Source organism: Amphiura filiformis, chromosome 4 (genome assembly GCF_039555335.1).
Source record: "Amphiura filiformis chromosome 4, Afil_fr2py, whole genome shotgun sequence".
In the NCBI taxonomy this organism is placed as follows: Eukaryota; Metazoa; Echinodermata; class Ophiuroidea; order Amphilepidida; family Amphiuridae; genus Amphiura; species Amphiura filiformis.
Window position 1 is genome coordinate 85,220,749 of NC_092631.1, and position 20,970 is coordinate 85,241,718.

Consider the following 20,970-nt stretch of genomic DNA (forward strand, 5'->3'; position numbering starts at 1 on the left):
AGTTGGTAATCCACCCAAGAGCAAAACTTGATTCTCTGTTACCGATGCGCCTAAATAGCCTGACATTGCTCTGAAAACTTCATGACTGCAATCAGTGAGTCACCGTAGCACCAACCAGAGTTCCAAAATCATAAGATCTGCATAACAGATGAAACAGATGATGAGATCTAGTTGATTTTCATTCGTTAATCTTCTTAAGAGCACATGCAGTATACGACGAAACTTAGCTATCTTCAGTAGATAGCACGTACAGATCGAATGGTTCAATGAAGCAACCATTATTGTAGGCTTCAAGTCGATGTCTGTTATTTAACTGTAGCTATCTCCGTCTCCATTTTGTTTGTTTTTTCATCGTCTTCGTAATCTGCAATATCTGACATTCAATTCAGAATTAAGGCATGAAATCTCATGTAAAACAACATGAGTGCCCGACAGTCAACACTGTCCATTTTTTTCATGGTGATGTCCCCATATCCATCATTCCAAATGATTGTAAGAATAGTTGTGTCGAAATAAAGTGACGTGTCTTTCACTTTATCTAAATTAAGAAATCCAGAAATGCTCTTTTAAAAAGAACAAGAATTTCACAGAGACAAAACTTGATCAAAAGGTTGGCATGTCAATACCGCTGCAGTCAGTAAAGTCATATCAAACTTCCAATCACGTTTTGGCTGAAATACAATTTCATTCATGAAGTTCTTTTTATTTGAGGCTGTTCCTCTCAGAGTCGAGTTATTATGATTACATAATAACAATTTCAAATGAAAACAATTTTATATACAGGGTCTACAGGTAGAGTAGACAATCCGCTATAAAACACGTCTATATGATGATGATGCCGGCAAGGCCTATACCTGACTTCAACTTCATAAAACAGTAATTTCATATTTTAGCGGCAAGGAGCTGTGAGCAAGCAGTGCAAGACGTCGGTGAGCCCTTTTCCGGACTTATACACCACAAGGATCAATGACTATACGGCGAGGGCTTTTCCGCATCTCATTATCCCATAAACACGATAACTTTCGTCTCCTTGAATCTTCCTCATAAAGCTATATACAAATTATATACAATCAGACATTGTCACTCTCCTTATGTCATGATCCTGCATGATCTTTGAGCCATGATAACATGCCATTCTTCCTGCAGACTATCCTTCTGCTATGGCAAGTCTCCTGTTGTAAATGAGTTGGTGCACATGCCAGATAGTGTGCCTATACCATCATGACCGTCATCAAGTAGCATAGCTGACCTCTTCCAAAGACTCATCTGAGATGACAACTTTCTCAGAGAGTCGGCGTATTGACCAGATGAATTCCATTCATCTACGCCTATACGGTCAACTAATACCGTCCGATTATCACTCGGGGTACCTGCTAGTTGGCAGTCTTCCCCATTTATCAAGGGAGTGTCCTGATCACCAGTTAACTGTCTCCTTACAGCTAATCGTCTCCTGGCTCGTCTTCTAGATGATGGAGACTTTCGTGTCTTTCTCCCGTTCTTGAAACTGCTTGAGCATGCCATCTGGCAGGGTAGATCATCACAGTCTTTCCCAATTAAGGGAGCATGCGGCCTGGTTAACTTTTTCTGGATCTTTAAGAAAGCTAACCTTCTCCTGGCTCGCATTTGTGATGAGGGAGACTTCCGGTTCTTTCTCGATGATCTCCCAGTCTTCTGTGAATCGACTCTCGTAAGTTCATCATCCTTCTCATCTTCAAATTGCCCTTTAGCAATTCCATCTGCATTAGCATCATTTTGATGCTTCCTGTACTTTTCAGCTTTGTAAAAAGCTTCAGTTTCCACTGCAAACTTAATTGCATCATCAAAAGTAACAGGTTTTGCACGCAGGATGTTTAACCGTAACTCGCTTTCTCTGATAGCACTTATGAAATATTTCTTTGCTATCTCCTGTGAGAAAGGACTTGGTATTGTTGGTAAGGCTAGTTTGACTAACTTCCTGATGTTGTGAGCTAGGTCAGGCAATGACTCTTTTGGGTGCCTTACTCTGTTATTAAGTTTCACCCAGAATAGCTCTTCCTGATTTTCGGTTCCAAACCTCAGGTTCAAACAGGCCACAAGTGAGTGGTAATCATGTCGTTCAGTCGAATCCAAATATCCCAGTACACTCTGAGCAACACCTCTTAGACTAGTTGCTAAACAAATGGCTTTGGTATAATCATTCCATTTATTCCATTCAGCAACAATTTGAATTGTATCAAATAGTCTGACCAGGAAGTGGTCCCATCGTAAGTTTGAGGCTTTATTTTTACTCCAGGCTGAGTGTCATTGCTAGAAAGTTTAGGCCTACTTCTCACTGACTCATCACTTTCATGAACACTAAATTCATCACCAGCTAATATTTCTGAGCTGGTATCGGTTGGAGAAGTATCAACACTATCTTCAGTCGCTGCCATAATAAATCGTGAGCCAAAATTTGTTAAAATTTTGAATTATCCCACCGCTGCCACCAGTTGTAACGGGACCGAGCTTGCCCTAATACTTTTGTAAGCGACTGATGGAGAAGACTAGCCTTCTAAACATACAAGTGGTAGCGTAGTATCAAAGACTAGAATTCTCCCAAGATATGTGGAATCAGTGATGCATGAAAGGAGAAGTAACAGGTAAAAATGAGACTTGACAATTCTGTTTTATATTTGCTTCTTTTGTTATATCATGTATTGTTATTTGCTTTCATATTTGTCTTATCACATCACAATTCATAAATACAAGTAAACACTGGTAAATATATACACAATCTATGATCATGACGATATTTCCTTATTTCTCTCTTTTAAATCCAAATAAATGACCAATAAATGCTGCCGAAAAGTACATATATACTAGCTATCTGCTTGAATAATCGAGAAGCATAAAAATACAATTTAATCAACAGAATCTCTCATCACATGACATAGTCGTAGAGGCTAGGCCAAGGCCTAGTAGGCCTATACTGCAGAGTATCCATGCCTGTACACCAAATACTGAACTTGCTATGCAACAATGAATGCACACAAAATACAGTGCATAATTTCCATTGGACTTGTGCATGTGTGTGGCAAGTCACTTGCCCCAAATTAGGCACAGGCGCTAGGCCAAATCACCGGAGTGCATAACCACCCTGGTGTTGCCAGTGCCACTATTGTGGTAGCCAAGCTGCCCCTAGCTCAATCTGAGCTCCTGAGTAGGGCGATTTGCTTTGGTTGGCAGTGCTTACCTTCAAACTGAGTGAAGGTTTGGGTGGACTATTGTCCACCAAGCAATCTGATTAATTTGCGTTGTGCACGGCCTTTATATAGACTCCTGAACGCGTTCATGGAACCTTTTGGCGGCTGCGTTCAAAGCGTAAGCTCCGTTACTATCGATATCGCGCAGTCACTCCGCATCAGGCGCTCACTTTCGAAAAGATTTGAACATGACGAAATCAACAATTTAATAACTAGAACAATTGCTAAAGTGTTTTTAAATCAGGAATCAAACTGATGACCCCCTTTTTGACCATGTAAAACATTAGAATACTCAAAAATATCTTAAAATTCTACATTCTTAAACAATGACATCTTAAATAATCCAAAGTTTGATCAACAAAAGTCGTTTTTAAGGAAATTTACAATTTTTAGGAAAAACTTGTTTACGTTCCCAGACGATTGCTGGCCGGGGAATTTCAAAATGACAATCCAAATTCTTTGAAACAACACATGAAAATCCTGAATTTTGTCCTGAATATTTACTCGTAGACGGTATGTAATACCTTATTTTGTTCCTGACAAAATTATTTACAATATTATAAGATCTCTGTACAACTTCTAGCAGAATAGTGAAATTTTGAAGCCAAATTACGCACGTACGACATGACAAATTTCTCTGCCGTATTTTCAACCCACGGCAAAACTGACGATCGACAGGTAAACAAATCCAAATATTTACAAAAATATACCTTGTGCAGAGCCATGCAATCATTTTTAAATGTATAATAACGATCAAAAACTACCACGAACACGTGAGCATCGTGACTTTTCTCCAAATATAAATTTCACAAGAGCTAAATTTTCGTATCTCTGCAATAGACAAACACACAGGAGGTAAGCTTAAAAACAGGCCAAAAATCTGAAATCGCATTTTGGCTCTCCGTTTCAATATACATGTATGTTATGTTTATGATAAAGACTGAAGTCTTGCTGGCAGGACTAAACTTGATATCACATGTGTAGAATATTTATGCAGAATGTCTCAGAAGTTTCTTTACCATCTGAAATCCACATCTTCTTGTTAAAACTTTATTGATAATTTTAATATTTGAAAACATGTTACTCCGTAAGTTGTTAATTTCAAACTGGTAAGAAACTTTGCATCAATTAATAAAGTTTATTGGCCAATGCAAAATAAACAGAAAAAATGGCCAGGGACAGGAATTCCATCCAAAATGGATTGATATTATGTAATTGCCCCTATAAATGTACTGTAGGTATTAGCATTTAAAGGGTTTCCAAATAATAATCATTGTTTCATAAAAATGTATGGAAATGGATGCAATAAATTTACACTTTGTGTATAGGAAGGGCTCAGGAAATTCCGGGAGGGCCCCGTACCTTAAGGGGACTAATTTAGGGGAATTTCCTGGGAGTGGCCCCATAACTTATGGGTTAATAAAAATTGATGTTGGATTACAATTGAATACCTGAGTGGAAGAAGGGCCCAACTCCATCAAAACTGTTTTTGAGATATTAAGAAAAAACTTTGGAAAAGTTTTATAGGCAGAATGTTTTCATCTTCAGGGGACCTTTAATACATGAACATACAATATTACATACATACGAAATTATATATGATGTTTCCATGGCAACGGTACAGGTCTTAATACAGGCTGGAGTTTGGCCCTTCTTCCACTAACATAATGTAAGTGTGTTATAAATAGCTACAGAAAGTTGGTAATTATCCATTAATTGCACAAGTGCATGTAATATGTTAGCACGAAAGTTTATTGCAGTGAAAAGCATATTTCATGGATGAACGAAATTCCTCTTTAACCCAATATTTGTGGAAGAAGGGCGTAACTCCATGGATTTGGGCCTTTCTTCCACGAAAACCATGATTAAGTGTACATGGAAGACTATTTAGAGAGTGGGTTTTGGCTCATCTTTCACACACAAGGAAGAACAATCTGCTGGCAATAAAATGCTGAGTCTAACTCATTTTTGTAAAATATTGGAATTGGGCCCTTCTTCCACTCAGGTATTCAATTGTATATGCATTCGGGCTCGGGAAAATTCCCCAAGAGAGGGAAAAAGGAAACGGAAACCCAAATTGGGGTTTACAAATAAAAGGAGCTTACTCTTACTCCGACAGATGAATTAAAAATTTCGAGTAGCATGTACTTTATTTGGTATGGGGTAAAAACATATTTTGTCAAATTAATTTGGTATTAAATACTATTATACATGTAATAGCAAGTGTAGTGATAAAATATACAAGGACGTTTTCATGATTTTCAAGTAAGATTGTGTTTTTTGTTAAGTGTGTAGCAGTTAGGTAAATTCAAAGTATTTAAAACTTGGATGTTTCATGTGCAGGGCAAAACTAGCTTTTTTTGTGGGGGGGGGGGGGGGGCATCATGAACAAATTTGGTCACAATGTGTACACTACCATAGTGCCCCCACCACATCCTGGGCCAAGTTACCATTATACTTACACTGTCTGTACATCTGTAGCCAGTCCAGAGAGACCAAGATAGAGCCTTGGTCCCATCTCAAACAGCTTCTTGCAATCCATGGATACAGTCTGTGCTTGGATACCAAATCTTCTATCCGATGCTATGGCAACACAGTCTTTACCAATCATGGCCACCATGGCCGAACCATTGTATGACATAATAGACTGTAATGAGAAAGGCAACAATATGTCAGTAAAGTAATCTCTTTTGAAATCAATCAATCATTCATTCAATATTAAGTGCTGTCCCAGCCCCTATGGACAGGCTAGGTAAGGCCCAAAACATGTGGTGTGCATGAAAACGTTCCCTTCCCACAAGTTCCCAGTCACTATTCAAAACGCTACATGCACACCAATTACAGCTCCCGGAATGGTCTATATTATATGTAGATTGCATGGCAATCAGAGTGTTATCGTCAGAGCTTCTCGGACTAACATCCTTGTGGCATGGTGCAAGTGTTCTTCTGAGAAGACCTAGTGGCTAGTGTTTGGTTGGCTTTGTTGATGATTTGGTGTGAATGGCTGTTCCAGTTGAGGTCATGGGATATGGTAACACAAGTCTAGATAATCATGTTGGTTGACTCTGCCAAGGACGTCTCCAAAGATGGTACATGTATACTGGTACATGTAGTCGCTTGACTTCCTCTTGTGCTGGTGTCTGCTGTGTGTGCATGCTGCAAATGGTCTCTCCACAAAATCTGCAAAATCTGCTGCAAAAAGTTCTCTAACAACTAAGATATTTATATCAACATATTGGATTTATTACCAGGATTCTTCTCATGTGATTTTTATTTTAAATCTACAAGGAATTTTCAAGAAATTAATGGTTTTTTGAATCATTTTCTGACTGTGTAATGTGTGGAAAGTGAACTTGCTGTTCACCTTCTTTTGGCTAATCAATACTAATCAATACTTGCCCAGCATCATAACAATGACTGAATCAATGGACAGGATGTCTACTACAATAGGCTGTATGACTCATCATGCTCTGAACTTCTCTACATCATCTTCTGTGTTTGAGGGCTTTACTAATGATGAAATTTGCTGTGTACCATCAGATATTTGGGAAATTTTGCCAAGAATGAATTCCTGTACCATTCAAGTACATGAGGAGCAGGCTTTTGATAGCCTCGAAGCTCAGGTGAACAAGAGCTATGGTTCTCCTCAAGAAATGGCCAACAATGGACGAATCTACAGAGGTGAGATACCAACCAGTAATGGCAGTACTTGTGTCACCATCACTTTCTACAAAACTACTTTAAAAGTAAGAGTTCAAGGTTCTGGCTATGCCATGTGGGTGAACAAGATCCTCCCTTCACTTGTTGACGATGTAATGACTCCATCCTCCATGACTTTCTCAACACCAATTCATAATGCATCACTACACACAGCTACGCACACACAGGCAAATGCCTCATATGATGCGTCAGATCACTGCAATCTTCACAGAGATTTTCTTAAGACTGTCATAAATGCTACTGAAGTGAAAGCAAGACTTGAAAAGGAAAATGTGATACTTAAAGACAGGATACATGAACTATCTGATGAACAATCTAAACTAAATCAGAAATTGACTGAGAAAGTAATCCAACTTGATTCTATGATGGCAAGAGTCACCGAAGTTGATTTGCTTGAATTTGAATCGGCTAGCAACTTGAAATTGCTTGAGGCTACAGAGGCTAGGTTTGCTGAAGAAAGGAATCATTTTCTGCAACAAATTCAGGACCTTACAAACAAAGTTACAACTTCATCTCCTGCCTGTACTTCACCACCTACCTACAGTGAGGTTTTACAGTGGGCTACTGTAAAACCCAAGAGACATTCAAATACCCCTACTTCTAGTGTTAAGTCTGTGACTACAACATCAAACAGGTTTGCAGCCCTTTCTGATGAAGATAGTGACTGTTCTCCCACTTCCTCAACTGACTCTTCCCCACTAGCTTCTGATGCCCCCAATCACAAAAGGACAAGAAAAACAACACCAGCAGCAACTCCTCCTTCACCCAAACGATCCAGACCCCAGGTAGTCATCCTTGGAGACTCTATTTCAAAAAGGATAAATGGACTACGTCTTTCCAGATCAGCACAGGTCATGAACTTAAGTTAAGCAGGGAGCAAAGTTGAGCCAGTGTGCGATGATGTAGTCAAACACAAAGCTCATATCGCAGAAGCAGACTCCATTATTATTCATGTCGGGACAAATAATCTTGGAAAGAATACTGTAGCTGAAATCAATGCTAAGGTTCACAAGCTTTGTGAGGTGGTAAAGGCTCATGCCCCGAGGCAATGCGAAGTAGCCTTATCGTCAGTAATAAATCGCAGGGACAATCCATCGCTCGCTTCCAAGGTACAACAGGTAAACCAAATTCTTTCTAATGTATGTGATACCAACAGATGGACTTATATTGATAATGACGCAGTTCGGGATCTAGCTAGGGACAATCTTCACCCAAATGACAAGGGGCTCAGTTTTTTAGCCAGGAATTTCCAAGACTTTCTACGGTGCGCACATCCTTCCCTTTTTCGACAAGCTCCCAGACAGAGATACCAGCAACGTCCAGAGAAATCACTTCCTCCATGGTTAACATATCTACAGTCAGGACAATTCCGCTTAACTTCCATTAATGACTCTTATGTTCAAATTGACTCTTCAAATCAAAATTGCTTACATGAATGTCTTTGTGGTAATGATTGTGTTGTCTCTGAAAGTGATTTTATTTGCAATGATGACAATGAGGCCCTTGTTTGTGATAATCCAATTAGTTCTATGCCCAACTTTGTTGGTCAGTGTGCAAATAGTATCTCTTCCAAACCTTCCAACAATGCTTCTGATGATTTAGTTAATATGGATCATGATGATGACAATTGCAGAGAGGATCAGTCCCCTCCCCATAACATAGGCCATCATTCACCAAAGAAAAATGTTGAAAATACTGACGCTAACAGTAACATGAACAGTAGTGATTTAAACAACGGTGCAAACCCCGATAATGTTCATAGTGATAATATAAAAAACTTCGTAAATAATGATTATGTATATGATAATGTAAAAAACTTTATAAATAATGATGATGTAAACAAAGGTACAAACAATGATAATGTAAGTGATAATGTAAACAACTCTATAAAAAATGGTGATGCTCTAAACATAAGTATAAACAATGATTATGTAAACAACTCTATAAAAAATGGTGATGATGTAAACAAAGGTATGAATAATGATGATATACAAAATGGTGATGTACTATTAGTTGTAAAGAAAAGTGTGAACAATGACAAACTAAATTATAATGTAAATAGTGATGTCAGAAATAATGATATAAACAATCTTAATGTTAATAACTTAATAAATAATGATATTGATAATTACAGTGATAGCAATACAAGTGATATTGATAGTGTATCCAACCAATATACTGGTAGTATTGATGTACATGTAGATACTGTTATTTCTGTTGACTCACATGACTTTGGTAAACAGATAAGTGCTGACAATACAACAAATAGTTCTCAAAATGTATCCCATAATCCTGTTTCAACCATTAATATCCAAGATGCATACAAGGTTCTTCGTGATTTAAGTACTGGTCTAATTATTGGACAACTCAATATTTGTAGCTTGATTGAACACTTTGATGAGTTGAAGCATATTTTAAGTTCCAACTCTTTTGATGTTTTGGACTTAATGAAACATTCCTGTCTGATAATGTTACTGATAATTATATTAATGTTGATAACTTTTATGTTTATAGGAAGGATAGAAAGTGCAATACTAATCACAGAGGTGGTGTAGCATTTTATGTAAATAAGCATTGTACGCATGTTGTAAGAGATGATTTAAGTTCTGAGAAACTTGAGCTGTTAACTATTGAATTAATGCCTTTGAAAAGGAAACCCACTATTGTTGTATTATGGTATAGAGTGCCTGGTTCATGTATTGATTTATTTGATCATCTTCAACAACTTCTTCAAGTTATTGAATCTGAAGGAAAGGATTATATCCTAATGGGTGACCTTAATTGCGATCTTTTGACAACCACACCCCACTGTTATACTAAAAGACTTAATTATATCAGTGAAAGTTTTAATCTCAAACAAATTATAACAGAACCTACCAGGATAACTGAAACTAGTGAAACACTTCTTGATGTAATTTACTGTTCTAATGCCTCCAAAGTTTGTAAGTCAGGTGTTATACATGCTGGTATAAGTGATCATTCAGTTACATATGCAATTCTTGGTAAAATTAAAAATAGTGTTGGTAGTAAAGTAAATATAGACAGTAGTAATAAGCATGATCATAATTATAAAATATCTCGTTCTTATAAGAATTTTAATGAGCAAGACTTCTTGCAAGATTTAGCTCTAACTGATTGGAATCCTGTAATTAATACTGGTGATGTTGAAGTATCTGCTGAACTTTTTGAGGAAATATTCTTAGATGTTATTGACAAACATGTACCGTTTAAAAGAGTAGAATTAGTAAGAAAACTTCACCATGGATGACTAATGAGGTTCTTGATATGATGCTTGTGGCGAAGACAGACTGAAGGTTATAGCTATTAAATCAGGTAATGATCACTCTTGTTGGGAAAATTACAAGAAAGCTAGAAATAATACTAATAAGATTATAAAGAGTAAAAAGAAAGAATTCTTAAATCAAGGTTTCAATAAACATAAAAATAACATTAAAAAGACATGGGAACACCTTAGACATGTTGTTCCATCTAAAAATAAAGATACCAAAATCCCCTCCATTAATACTAAAGATGGTCCTGTAACTGAATCTAAAGACAAAGCTGATGAATTAAATAAATTCTTTTCAGAAATAGGTTCAAAACTTGCTGATAATATTGATGAAAATGATTTTTGTGATTATAAGAAAACTAGTAATATTAAGAAACCTACCTTTAACTTAGTTCATGTGAATGATGATTATGTATTCAATCAATTAACAAAATTATCTGATGACAAAGCCACTGGCTTGGACAATATACCATCTAAACTACTTAAATTAGCTGCTCCTGTCATTACACCAATAATCACTCATCTAATTAATCACTCTTTCACAACATGTAAATTCCCAAGTTGTTGGAAAAGAGCTAAAATAATTCCTGTTTTTAAGGCTGGGGATCCTAGTGACCCTAGCAACTATAGGCCAATTTCAATTCTTGTTGTTATTTCTAAAATTGCTGAAAGGGCTGTTTTTGATCAGTTATATAATTACTTAAATGATAACAAATTAATCAACATTAATCAATCAGGTTTCCGTCCATCTCACTCCACCAGTTCTGCTCTAATTAACATTACTGAAGATTGGTATAATGAAATAGATAAGGAAATCTAATTGGTCTTTGTTCACTTGATCTAAAGAAGGCTTTTGATACAGTAAACCATGAAATTTTCTTAGATAAACTTAAATTATATGGTATTGGTAAACATTGTATTCAGTGGTTTGAAAGTTATCTAACAGGACGTTCTCAATGTACTACTGTTAATGGTACTCTATCTGATACATGTGAAATAACATGTGGAATGCCACAAGGGTCAATCGATGGCCCTCTTGCTTTTCTTATTTATATTAATGATTTGCCAAATTATGTCACACACTGTAAGGTTAATATGTATGCTGATGATACTGTAATATATTATGCTTCTAACTCAACTAAGGAAATCATGAATTGTATAAATGAGGATCTTGATATAATAAGTAATTGGTTGAAAAGCAACAAACTTAGTCTTAACACTGATAAATCTGAATTCATGCTCATAGGATCTAGGCAACGTTTGCAATCTGTTAAAGATGATATTCACAATGTTTCTGTAACTATAAATGGTGCTAATATTAAACAAGTTAATGAATGTAAACATTTAGGTGTCATCATTGATGACACATTGACATGGAATCAGCAAATTGATCAAGTTCGTAAGAAATCTCTTAAAGGTATGTTTATGTTGAAGAAATGTAAATCTAATTTTATTTCTACAGATATTTTGAATATGGTTTATAATGCAATTGTACTTCCTCACCTTGAATATTGTAATGTTGTTTGGGGAAATTGTGGTATGTCTATAGCAAAGAGATTACAAATTATCCAAAACAGAGCTGCTCGCATTATTTGTGGAGCTCCATGGGATACCTCCAGTGCTATTGTCCTAGATCAGCTCAATTGGAAGCCACTTTCTCATAGACATCAGTATAATACCTCAATTTGGATTTATAAAATTTTAAATAACTTAGCACCTCCTTACCTTTCAACTGTTTCCTCGTTTTCTAATAATAAATACAATTTTCGGCAAAGTAAAAATAATGTTTTCATCCCACAGCCTAAAACTGATTTCAAAAAACGTAGCTTATCATATAGAGGTGCAATCTTATGGAACAGTCTTGATGATAGGGTCACAAATTCACCTAATTTATTTACTTTCAAAAATATGCTGAAAGATGTTTCATTTTAATTCTTTTCAGTTTTGTTTATAAGTTTATAAATTCTTTCATTTTTCCCCCTTGTATGTAAGTTTATTTATGATGTTTTGTATCGCTTAACAATTCATTTGATATTTTTATGAAGTGTCGCTTGTAAACAGTTTTACAAGGTAACCTATATACATTGTAAGTTTATATGATCTTTTGTATCTTTTAACAATTCATTTGATATTTTGTATAACATATCTCTTGTAAACATGTTTTGTTAAATATTTGTTTGTACTGTAGTTTGTATCCACGGCCCCAAGGAAGAACAACCTAGGGTTGAATTGGGCCCACCGTGGCTAAATAAAGTTGAATCTGAATCTGAATCTTGAGGGTGACGCTCAGGACAGCACATTTCTTGGTATTACCATACTGACTCGAGTATATTCCCACCCCGTTTTTGGGTGAACATTTTTCAAAATTGGGGAAAAAAATTGTAGGCCTATGTGTTTTGAATAAATTTGTACTCATGTCATACTCTATTACCGGTAACAATTTCAAAATGGATACAAATTCAATGCACCAATATGCTATAATTTTTGAGAAAAATGCAAAAATAAGCACAGAATTTGCCAGGGGTGTAGTACCACCTTAAGACAAGTCTATAAACCATGCTGTCATCGGCGAAGAGGCAAATGCTTGATTGGATGTTATCTTGGATGTCGTTATTGATTTAACAAAAATAAAGCTGGACCAAGCACAAATACCTGGGGAACTCCTGATGTGACATTAAAACCTAGCCCGAGGTACTCACACCTCTGTCACTATGATTTCCACTGGCCTTCTCCGTAACAAAGGTCTGAGGCTCCTAGGCATATGTCTGGTCCAGGGTATACAGTATCCAATTTTTTTTTTTAAACAAAATATCACTTCTTACAGTTCCTCACGTGAAGATAAGACTTAAACAAAACATATTTGGTGCATGTGTAAAAAAATGTGGGTACATTTGAAGGTGTAAAAATGACAAAACTTGTGACCGTATCGATCGCCACCATAACAAAAATTTAATTTCATCTAGCTCGATAAACACGGTCATGATGGTGGCGAGGAAATTGCTTTTTTTTTGCTGTGAAATGCCGATTTGATGAAGAAAAGATATGCAGGAAGTCTTCATGTTATTTTTAAGGATTATCACAAAATTGAACATGTGACTGTGAGTACTTTTATCATAAGTGAATGCAGGGTGAACCTTTGAAACTGCGACACGAGTTCACTTCACGGTTCATCTGCCTCCGTGTGCCCCGCTTTTTACAATACTACTACCGTACTATGGAAGTCATGGCCCTACATGGCGAGGAAGGAACCAATAGGGCCATGATGTGTCGGGCTATATTAAAACCCAGGAAGAGTGTTGACCATTCACCGAGACAGCTTGGGCCAACATGGGGCCATGAACAATTCCTAAATAAACAGTGTTGGAATTAAAAGCATGACTTTTTTATGCGTAGCAAAAATTGCTCTCATTATTTTTATCTTGGTACATTCACATACTTCAATGTGTAAGTCTATGGCATAAAAATGCTATTTCAACTCCAAAATTGTGTAGCAAATTCAATATTGATAAAATTGTGTAGCGATTCACTCGGTGATCGGTCGGACATCCGGCCGGGAACAGTGTCCCCTTTGCACAAGTGTGCACATATGCACATAGCAACCAGCTCGAGAAAGGGGAACTGCACACATGCGTACACTGGTTTTACAAGGCTATAGTATTTCCCCTTTGTGACGTCAGCCCGACCAAGTCCAAGAGAATACCGTCCAGACCCAGTTGTAGTAACTACAAATTTCGAACGTTTGACATGTTTGAGGACTCTGTTCTCTAGTTGTAGCAGGTTTCACACGGTACTGTGAAATTTTAATTTTAGTCATTATTTTATGTCGCCAAATATTGATATTGACAATAATTATTGGAACTTTTTGACCTATCCCTATATTCATACATTGCTTACCTATGTTTTTATATCATATTTTGTGGTGAACAATCATTACAAATGTGTAATTTTTGATCATTTGTGGCGCACAAATTTCTCCGGTCCGGCAGCTAAGTACAGATAGCGGTGATCGATGAAATGAATTGTGGGATACCTTGCCTATTCCCGGATAAACACATGGTGGCGTGTTTACTAAAATTCTCCTTCAACCGTATGCGGTGCGGGTTGGTGCGATGTTTTTGTTCTTAAATGATTTACTGCTTGAATTATTCATGAATGTGGACAATAGATTCATGAATATTCCCTGTCTACTTTCGCAGGAGTTTTCACTACAATATTCACTGTTGAAGGGATATGGACGGGGTTTTCTCTATATTTCTTGTTGTCTTTCAGTTTATTCTTTCTTTCTTTCTTTTTTTCAGCCCGTCTGTTTTTCCTACTATAAATGGGGTAACTTTGGGCACTTTTCAGAGTTTTTAAACCACTGCTTCCAAACAAAACCAGTTATATTTCTAATTAACTCTTTTTTATGACATTAGAGTTCCCTTCTACACCCTGAAGTTGAAAAAGATTTTTTAATAATTTTGTAAGGGTACCCTAGGGGTTAAAAATAGCCTGACCAAAGTTTAATACCCCGCATTTAGGGCAACTTTGGTCAGAGTATTACATTTCATGAAGAAAAAAACAATCACAAAAATTGATCTTCGCTGAATATGGGCAACTTGTTGTTTTTTGTGACATTTGACCCCTTGCAAAATTAATCAAGCACACATCCTTGCTCACAAATACTATATTGCATTTTATATGAAAAAATAGGACACGTCATACTACCCCAAATGCAAAATTAATGAGAACAGATGTACATGTAGCTTGAATAACTTTTGCAGCTGATGTTTCAATAAAATTAACATTCAAATACATGGGCAAATTTCCGATATGATAAAACTTTTATTCTTGTTACTTCGAGCGGGAGTCTAGCCCATTCATGAATAATCATACCGTTGGGTTGGAAAACCATATTATTCATGAGGTTTAAAATCACCCTTCATAATTTCCTATTCCGCACATCAGGCCATATAGCGGCGTCCTTCTATTTACCCACAATCCTTTTCGTTCACAACAATGGCGACTACCCACAAGTGAGCCCGTTTCGCTCGAAGCTTGTGGAAAAATTGTATTTTAGTATGATTTAGACTTCAAATCGGAATAAATGCAGGTAGGCATTTTAATCTGTACATAGTTAAGAACCAATACACATATAGATTGTTGAATTTACACTTTTAGAGAAGCTATATGCGTAGGAGATATAACTGCCATTTTCGCAAATGGGCCAATGTCTGTATTATACGAATAAAAGCACAACCATCATACCTGTTGGAACTCCCCATCAATTATTGGAACTGGTCCAGACGTCCAGGGCCCAGGCTACCAGCTAAATCATGTAAATAGCTATTTCCAACGCTGCCTAGCCTAGAAACTAATAATTTTGCTTGCACCTGTGCAACTATTTTTTAATTACAGTACTTAAACAATGTAGTCTTCTTACCATGATGAAAAATCTTTAAAGCACTTCCTCCAACCAAGGCAAATTTGAAATACAAGATGCTTTAGTCAATGTGTTGACAAGGTTTCCGAATTCGTATCCTGTTGTCCTTACTGCTTCGTCATGCAGCGTGTAATCAGTATATATGTGATCTGTTAGGACAAATTTTTGACGGGACGTTATTTATAGGCTATAAATTGAAATAACACAGCTTCTCGATGTTCTTCTAGGGGCAACAATTGGGGGAAATTCGCTTTTTTTTGTCCCCAAATCGAGAACACTTCGCTGTCCTTCTCCAAAATTCCTTGCTTCTTGCTGCTTCGTCAGAAGTTCGTATACATTTACATGTGCACAATTTATATAGGGAACCAGCGGGTGTTTATAAACCGAGGATTGAAAACCGAGGATCGAAAAACGAGGATCGGAAAACGAGGCTGTGGTAAAATACATAGACAAGAATCCTCGTTTTCTAATCCTCGGTTTATAAACACCTATATATAAGGTTATAAACCGAGGATCGGAAAACGAGGCTGTGGTAAAATACATAGGCAAGAATCCTCGTTTTCTAATCCTCGGTTTATAAACACCTATATATAAGGTTATAAACCGAGGATCGGAAAACGAGGCTGTGGTAAAATAAATAGCAACGAATCCTCGTTTACCAATCCTCGGTTTATAAACACCTATATATAAGGTTATAAAACGAGGATCGAAAACCGAGGATCGGCTTAATATTCCATTTCCAGACGTCGTATGCCATTAAAACTGCGGCCTAATACCAAAACGATTACTATTCCAAGTTTAAGGGGTCACTATGATACCTACTTCATCATTTTTAAGAAATTAATTTCGTGTGTGCATCTTTGACTCTCAATGACATATAGGTTATTCAGATATTGGTGGAGGGGTCCCCCGGGATGCTCCCATGGACGTAGTAGGGGCATGGGGAAGTTATTAGAGTGAGAAGTGCACTATTTACTCTCTAGCAACCGTCAAAGGACGCAATTATTTGTTGTATAAAAGCATAGCAACGAATCCTCGTTTTTCAATTCTCGGTTTATAAACACCTATATATAGGGTTATAAAACGAGGATCGAAAACCGAGGATCGGCTTAATATTCCATTTCCAGACGTCGTATGCCATTAAAACTAACTGAGTAGCGTCCTAATACCGAAACGATTACTATTCCAAGTTTAAGGGGTCACTATGATACCTATTTCATCATTTGTAAGAAATTAATTTCGTGTGTGCATCTTTGACTCTCAATGACATATAGGTTATTCAGATATTGGTGGAGGGGTCCCCGGGGTGCTCCCATGGACGTAGTAGTAGGGATGGGCACACAAGGACTTTTTTCTGCAAAATTACACAGGAACCAGTTTTTCTATGGCCAAATTGCATCAGGAAAAAGAATCTGTCAAAAAAAATTTCACCAGATGAAGTCTTAGGGACCGATCGTTATTTACGGCAGGGGGGGGAATGGGTGTTTTGGCAAAAATATCGACAAAAAATTTCGCGTTCCCCCCTCGCGTCCGCTCAAAATTTTCGCGTTCCCCCTTGTTTTCCCAATTTTCTCCATTTAAAATTTAACAATCCCCCCTCCTGTTTCAACTAAAAATTTCAGGTTCCCCCCTTAAGACCACAAAAAATTTCGCGTTCCCCCCTAAATTTACCCATTCCCCCCCCCTGCCATAAATAACGATCACTCCCTTATATCGGGTTTTGACGAAAATTCAAAATGGCCGCCAAAATAGGTGTTTTTTAGGGATTTTACCACTATTAGTATAGTTTTAGGCCAAAAGCACCAAGTAATATGTCTTTCTATATGTTTTTGAGGCTGCTGATTCCATATCTGCCATTAATATAATGGCCATATGAATATCTAGATGGCTAAAATTCAAAATGGCCGCCAAAATAGGTGTTTTTTCAAGATTATGCCACTTTCTGTATAGTTTTAGGTCAAATGCACCAAGTAATGTGTCTTTATATATGTTTTTGAGGCCGCTGATTCCAAATCTGCCATTAATATAATGGCAATATGTATATCTAGATGGTTAAAATTCAAAATGGCCCCCAAAATAGGTGTTGTTTTTCAAGTTTATGCTACTTTTTGTATAGTTTTAGGCCAAAAGCACCAAGTAATATGTCTTTCCATATGTTTTTGACGCCGCTGATTCCATATAATTTATATAATGGTCATATGAATATCTAGATCAAATATGGCACAAATTTTAAATGGCCGCCAAAAAGATCACCTTTTTAAAGAATTTGCTGACAGGGACCCATTTATATTGAGTGATAAAAATATGTCTTTTGGGTGTTTTCATGTCGCAGACTATGAATCTCTACTTGATAATAATCACATTTGATTAATGATTGTGGCAATATCTGATAATATATTCATAATGGTACAAGAGGCACCATTATGGCAAATGTACTGCACCAAGGTTTTTTAGTACGCACAACTGTATGTCAATTGTGTAATTTCAGGTTCACCATAGCAGCTCAAAAACAAACATGAAGCCACAATATCGCTATTTAAGTCTTGCTGGGTTAGCGGGTAGATCAGCCCTACAATGAGGAATGCAAGTTCAAGTGTATCGCTAATTTAAGAAATGGATGCTTGAATTGTGATCGGTAGAGTGATATTTCAGTGTCAAAGAGACAGTAGCCATGCAATATTCGCAAATAATCAATGTCAGCCAAATTGTGACAAGTGAACTAACAGAGGACTGATTCAAGAACAAAGTGTTGCTAAGAGCCTGCAGATGCAGGATGCCTTGAATCCAATAAACAAGTTGGTATACCCTGACTTCAATATTTTGTCAGAGTTGAGCACTTTGAATGCCTATACACTAGCAATTAGACTACAAGAAGCATGCCATTAAGTACTCCGAGCTCTGTTAAGCTTTGGTCAATCAAATCCAGATAGATGGTCATGCCTACCAGACTATGAAGTCAGTCTGGATGATCTAGCACTAGCATCATATTTCACACATTGTCTTTGGTAAGGAGGAACAAGAAAATGTTGATTTTCCAAGTGACACTTTATTGACAGTGATGATGCAGAGCCTGAGCCAAACAGAGCTGATATTGCTTCCACTTGCAAACAATGGAGGTCAAATGGAGACCTAACACATATGTATTTTCAAGTCGCTGAGCCATGAACCGCTACTTGGATGACATTATCTCAATCTCCAACACTCGCTCGATAGAGCAGACAATGTTGTCACCGCAGAACTTAACGATACACAAAAGCTGCTGGTCACAAGCTCAATGCCATGATAGGTAAGTGACCACATGGTCGATGGGTCTAGGTGTAGCGTAGCAAGAAATACAATGACCACTGGCTAATGGCTATGTCGAAAATTCAAGGCTTACATCTGCAGTCTCTTAGCAACACCTTCCTCTCTCTCTCGCTCTCTTTCTGATTCTCGCATTTTTCTCTAGCCCTTCAGCCGATTCGGTTTTGGATGCTCCTTGTTTATTCTTTCGGATCCATGAGTTAGAAACAGTAGCATTGAAAGTAGCTTTGTAAAAAGTGTTCCCCGATGCAATTGTCCATGTAAATTTCGTCCTTTATAGTCATTTTTGACATCAAATTCTGCTTCTGTTTCTTTTAGAAGGTATCTGTTTTTGCACGTATGTCAGTGTATGTCCTAAATATTTTCGTTCATATCCCAATTGAATTGCCCGACTTTATCAAACCAATCTTCAGATTTTTGAGTAGAGATTTGAATTGGTCATAGTCAGCGAGGATTCTTTTGCCCAGAGATTATGCTGTCATCAGACACTCTTCTTGATCCAGTCCTCTGTCATTTCACTTGCCTCAATTTGGCTGGCACCATATTGTTCCCCTTAGCCCTTGGACACTGAAATATTATTCTACCGATCCCAAAGGATCCATTTCTTAGATTAGCGAAAGCCTTAACCATGCATTCCTCGCTGTAGAGCTGAACTACCCGGTGATCCAGCAACACTTTAGCGATATTATGGCTTCATATTTGCTTTTCCGCTGTTATATGGTGAGCTGTTATGAAGCTGAAATGACACAATTGACACCATATACAGTCGTGCCTACCAATAATATAAAAACAAATGCCTTGGTGCGGTACATTTAACATAATGGTGCCTCATGTACCATTATAAAATGTATTATCTGAGGTGATTATTGCCACTATTAATCATATCGCTTAATAAAGTAGAGATTCATAGGCTGCGAAATGAAAACACCTAAAAAGACACATTAGTCAATATATCAATATAAATGGCTCACTGTCCGCAGAAAGTCTTTTTTTAAAAGGTGATTTTGGCGGCCATTTTGAATTTGTACTATTATCTAACCTAAATATTCATTTGGCCATTATAGAAATGGTAGATTTGGAATTAGCAGCCTCGAAAACATATAGGAAGACATATTACTTGGTGCTTCTGGCCTAAACCTATACAAAAGTGGCAAAATCTTGAAAAAACACCTATTTTGGCGGCCATTTTGAATTTTAGCCATCTAGATATTCATATGGCCATTATATTAATGCCAGATATGGAATCAGCAGCCTCAAAAACATATAGAAAGACATATTACTTGGTGCTTTTGGCCTAAAACTATACTAATAGTGGTAAAATCCCTAAAAAACACCTATTTTGGCGGCCATTTTGAATTTTCGTCAAAACCCGATATAAGACTTCATCTGGTGAATTTTTTTGACAGATTCTTTTTCCTGATGAAATTTGGCCATAGAAAAACTGCTTCCTGAAAAATTTTTGGGTCAGTGCCCACCCCTAGTAGTAGGGGCATGGGGATGTTATTAGAGTGATAAGCGCACTATTTACTCTCTATCAACCGTCAAAGGACGCAATTATTTGTTGTATAAAAGCATAGCAACGAATCCTCGTTTTCCAATCCTCGGTTTATAAACACCTATATATAAGGTTATAAAACGAGGATCGGAAACCGAGGATCGGCTTAATATTCCATTTCCGGACGTCGTATGCCATTAAAACTCACTGAGTAGCGTCCTAATACCGAAACGATTACTATTCCAATTTTAAGGGGTCACTGTGATACCTACTTCATCATATTTAAGAAATTAATTTCGTGTGTGCATCTTTGACTCTCATTGACATATAGGTTATTCAGATATTGGTGGAGATGTCCCTGGGGTGCTCCCATGGACGTAGTAGGGGCATAAGGGTGTTATTAGAGTGAGAAGCGCACTATTTCCTCTCTATCAACCGTCAAAGGACGCAATTATTTGTTGTATAAAAGCATAGCAACGAATCCTCGTTTTCCAATCCTCGGTTTATAAACACCTATATA

The 20,970-nt window shown here is 37.1% G+C and overlaps 1 protein-coding gene across 2 annotated transcripts in view; it reads right to left on the reverse strand.

Moving 5' to 3' along the window:
- Positions 1 to 15,965, reverse strand: part of LOC140151567 (proteasome subunit beta type-3-like) — a 34,837-nt gene extending 18,872 nt beyond the window's left edge. The window contains exons 1-2 of one of the 2 annotated variants that reach the window (XM_072173957.1): positions 15,653 to 15,965; positions 5,684 to 5,868 (exon numbers count right to left, since the gene is read on the reverse strand). In XM_072173957.1, coding sequence (XP_072030058.1) covers positions 5,684 to 5,868; positions 15,653 to 15,655 — 188 coding nt within the window. In that variant the 5' untranslated portion in view covers positions 15,656 to 15,965. Of the gene's footprint in view, positions 1 to 5,683; positions 5,869 to 6,469; positions 6,500 to 15,652 lie in introns of those variants that run through there. The other variant, XM_072173956.1, reaches the window with a different exon arrangement.
- Between the last annotated feature and the right edge of the window lie 5,005 nt (positions 15,966 to 20,970).